This window comes from Rosa chinensis, chromosome 1 (assembly GCF_002994745.2).
Source record: "Rosa chinensis cultivar Old Blush chromosome 1, RchiOBHm-V2, whole genome shotgun sequence".
Classification (NCBI taxonomy): Eukaryota; Viridiplantae; Streptophyta; class Magnoliopsida; order Rosales; family Rosaceae; genus Rosa; species Rosa chinensis.
The window spans coordinates 3,163,536-3,168,303 of record NC_037088.1 but is presented as its reverse complement, the minus strand read 5'-3'; the positions used below and the strand labels follow the sequence as shown (position 1 = coordinate 3,168,303).

Sequence of the window (4,768 nt, the reverse complement as noted above, 5' to 3'; positions counted from 1 at the left end):
TTTGACAATTTATCGTCAATCTCATGTGATGTATTGGTACGAATCCTGCAAAGAATAGATTTCGGTGCTGTTGGTCACAACAACCATTACTAAATTGTATGACTGTTTCAAGATGATTTTGAGGAGAACTAGATATTGATCGCAATCTGGTGTTGAAAAGGAAATAAAGATATGGAGGTTGGAAGATGACGATGAACAAAGCAGAGAGAGAGTCCAAAACTGTTTTTCTACAAATATTATAAGTTAATTAAATATTTATTGAGTCCACGTGTCAAAACATTACTGGGGCGTCAGACCAGCTGGCAATCCTAGCTGGTTTGACGGTAGCACCTAAAAAGTTATCTCCTTTTATGTGGTTGAACATGCCATTTTGTCTTGTTATAATTCGTCACAATAAGAAAATTATGCCCATCCATTTTTAATGCGGTCATATAATTCCTTTAAATAGCAACTCAATATGAATTCCACATACTTGTTTTCATAAATATCATTTGATAACAGATCAAAAATAGAGTTGGGTTTTGTCATATTAAACTAATGAATGTGTTCATGTAAATTTGAAAAATAAACATAATAACTAAACCTAATAGGGGCTGTTAGTTTAACTAACCCAATAATATATAATCCCCCAAGCAACGCCGAGGACAAAGACACCAATAGCTAGGGGTCGTCAATGGGTAGCCCTACCCAAAATTAATGGGCTCGGGTTGGCTCGGGCAGGGCCAAAACATATTTTTTTTATTTTTCGGGCCTGTCAAGGCCGGGCTTCTCTTAAAAATCAAGGCCTAGGCCGCCCATGGGCCCAGGGCTCTACGGGCTTTTTTGGGTGGGCAGGGCCAAGCCCATTATATTTATATGTCATATTATTTTGTTAAAAAAATACAAAAAGTTATGAAAAAATGATGATATGTTAATGATTGAACAAAATAAATACAAAATTAAAAAAACATATGGCCTAATGCAATAATTAGTTCAATATAACTACATAAAAATATATTAATACAAAAATTGAATGGGCTTTCGGGCGAGCTTTAATGGGCATATAACGGGCCAGGCCGCGAGTCGGGCCTGGGCTTTGAACCCTCCGCCCTAGCCCTGCCTGGTGCCCAATGGGCAGGGCCGAGATGGGCTTTTCTGCGGGCCGGGCTTGGCGGGCGCCCATGGGGTTTTAGGCCCGCGGGCCAAATGATGACCCCTACCAATAGTAATGGTGGAGAAAGTGTAGGGGAGATTTGGACGAGAGTGTGGGCCCACGAACTTGAGTAACGCACCATTATTGCTGCCCCTGACACGTTTGGAAACCTAATACTTCCTCTTTGTGGTGGGTAAGATCGAAAGGGAGAGTCTTAAAGGAAATGAGGAAATCCAAATTCAAAATCTATGACCCAAACTCAACAGGCGAACACAAATATTAAAAAGCAATGAAAATTGTTCTGATCTAGTAAACCAACAGGTGAACTTACTCTTATTTGCTCATAGTTAGAATAATTCAACATTTGTGATTTGATTTTCACAATGTTAAACTTTTTAATGGAAAACACATGGGTATTAGAATTTTAGAAAAGGGGTTTTATCCATTTACCCCATTTTTAGAGATTTTTTTCCCACTTACCCCATTAAGTTTTTTTAATTCTCTTTTACCCAATACACTCTAAGGAGGTCTTCCCTAATATCCCATTAAGATTTTTTTTTGTTTTTAAATTTTTTTTAATACTATTTTACCCTCACCCCTTTGTTACTTAGAAAGAGAGAGAAACCATAGTCGACTTCGCCGAAGCCCAGTCATCAGCCGCGGGACTCAGGTCACAACCTCCGGATTCTAGTCACCGGCCTCTGGAATCCGTTCATCTGCTGCCGCCCACCGGAATTTGCTGAAAATCTCACCGGAAAAGTTTTTTTGCCCTCCAATAGACGTCTATTGCCCCAATAGTCTATTCCTCCCTAATAGACGTCTATTGCCCCCCAATAGACAACTATCAGCCATGTATTGCCCCCCAATGGATATTTATTACCCCTCAATAGGACGTTCAGTCGCCATAATGGGAACTCATCTCCCTAAAAAAAAAAAAGGAGATTACATCAATTTAAAACGTCTATTGCCCCAATAGCAGTCTATAACCCAATTGAACTTTTTTTTTCATTTTTCTTTCATTTTGGGCTTTTGCCCCATTTTACCCAAAAAGAAGAAGAAAGAAATTGATTTCGTGAAATAGTGAAGAGTGAAGTACAAAAGCACAAGAAGAGTAAAGTAAACGAAAGAAAGCAGTGAAGCAGGTGAGATGCATGGCCGCTGCCGCTAAGCAAGTACAAGAGTAACTAGAAGATGAAAACAACAGATTCTTCGTCGCCGTTCATGTCGGAGAGCTTGGGTCGAGCACAGGAGGTCAAGCTCGAGCACCAAATCTTGCAGAAGATAAGCTCCGATTTTGATTTCGTGACTGGCGAAGCCCAAGCAACTGGCGATCCTACCGGTTTAGATTGCGGCCTGAAAGTGAGGCGAGAAGCTAAATCGTGGAGCGGTAAACGGCGTAGCTGCAGAGGGAGAAGAGGTCTGCGAAGTCGTGGTGATGAGAGAGGAGGACAGAATCGGAATCAGAGATGCAATTGACGGTGACGCAGTCAAGGTGGACGGTGGCGAAAACCGACCCCAGTTCGTTGGGCTTTCGGCCTACGGCTGCCTGGGCTTGGGCGATCCAGCAGCGTTGGGGCTTTGTAGGGCGCGGAGAGAGAGAGAGAGAGAGGGGGGGGGGGGGCGGCAGTGTAATTAATTAATTAAATCAATGACAAAACTATCATTTTCCTTTAAATAGGGTAAGTGAGAATAAAAATTTGTTGCTGGGGTAAGTGAGATAACTTTGTCTAATTTTGGTGCTTTGAGTGAAGGACCCTTTAGAAAACAGTGTTCAGTGCCGAGAAGTGATAAATATTTTTTATTTCTCTTTCTATAAGGCATATCTTGGAAAGACATAGCTTTTAAGGTACTCATAATGATGTTTGCACTTGAATCCATCTCGATACAGCTAGAATATTAACGTTTATACAAAGATACAACTCCTCAATATCTAAAATTTCAATCTTGTTGCTTTGGCAAAGTCAGTTAGGAAAAACTGTACAACAATTTTTGGCCGTTGGTGCCCCATATTCATTCATGATATATGCATCAAATTTACACTAGATCAATCCAATTATCAAGAACAAGAGATATGGAATTTGTTCCATCATTGCCTTGACAGCCGATGCACATCAGATACATGTGTATTGAATCCTAGTGAATGAACAAAAAGAGAAAAAGAAAAATAATAATAATTACTAGACCTCTGCTACAGAACCAACAGAAGTCGATGAATCAACAAGTGAGCTCCTGCAAACTGGGCATGTGGGGTGAAGCAGCAACCATTTATCCACGCATACTTGGTGAAAGAAATGGCCACAATTAGGGATAGATCTCAATACATCATTGTCTTCAAAATCAGCCAAGCATATGCTGCAACAAGAAGGAGGGGTACATGAAATTGAATCAAACATGTGCAGCTTGGCTTCTGAGTAAAGCAGCTTCGGATATGCACATATTGTAGCTTCATCAAGGCCTTGTTCAATTGTTGCAGATGACTCATCATGATCTGACGGATCGACCAGGGATTGCCGGCGATGGCAGTAAGAAATTACAATGATCAGTATGATTATGGCAAGAACACCAATGAAGACTCCACCAGCATCATATAGTTCATCCTGATCCATTTTCTTGGCTGATGCACAACCATGCAAGAAAAGGGTCTATACTTTCTCATTTTTTCCTTGACTGATTGTTTGGATAGAAAACGAAATGTTATTATGTGTGAGATGGGAGGGCGGCGATTTGTAGATGATTACTTTTGTTTCGGTTTTGGAGCTATACTATCTGTCTTGTGAATGAACTCAGTTGGTATCTGGGGTCTGTTCCAGTTGTGGAGTTTCTATCTGTCATAGTTTAACATTATCTATCATTTTCTTAACAAGGGAATTTGGCCCTAATTGGTAGACAAGATTGCTTTGTAGTTGCAGATGTCAGAAAACTAATTTTATTATTTGTCTTTGGACTTTGGAACGTGAGGTAGATAGCAATTGGGCCTATTTTATTATTTTTTTCTAGCAAATTGGTTTTCTTTCTGAACGGCCTATAAAAATTAGGTTGTTTCTAAATGTACCCAGCAAAGTTCTTAGGCCATCTCCAGTAAAGAGGGGCTATATTGGATCCAGGGTTATAATTTAGCCCCCAGAAATATTACTGTTTATTCATGAACAAGTGAATCATCTCCAGTAAAGGAGGGCTAAATTTTAGCCCTTTCAAGTATTTTATGATTTTACATTATGTTTTCTAATTTGTATGATTTTATTTTATTTTAATAATATTATAATTTAGACTAAAATTAATTGTTGAGGAAAAAATTAATTTTTAAGATGTATATTTGGATGAGGTATTTATGTTGTATTATTGATAACATTTTTGAATAGATGTTTTAAGTGCCACGTGCCATTTCGGAAGCAAATATGTAGATTCCTGATTGAATGATACAAAATATTACATAAATAAATATTACATAAACTTCATTAACATGATACAAAATAAATAAATTAAAAAATACATGCACTTAAAAGAAACTAATTTATATAACTAAAATTCATCTTTATAAAATATAAAATATATATATATATATATAATATTAAGTTATGCTTAATTACATCCCGTTGAATTGCAAATGTTATTAATTATTGGCCATTGGATCAAACC

The 4,768-nt window shown here is 38.2% G+C and overlaps 1 protein-coding gene across 1 annotated transcript; it reads right to left on the bottom strand.

Moving 5' to 3' along the window:
- Window positions 1-3,309: 3,309 nt before the first annotated feature.
- LOC112198476 (RING-H2 finger protein ATL70) lies at window positions 3,310-3,738 on the bottom strand. Its single transcript, XM_024339610.1, has one exon. The coding sequence runs from the start codon at window positions 3,736-3,738 to the stop codon at window positions 3,310-3,312; it is 429 nt and encodes a 142-aa protein (XP_024195378.1).
- Window positions 3,739-4,768: the final 1,030 nt, after the last annotated feature.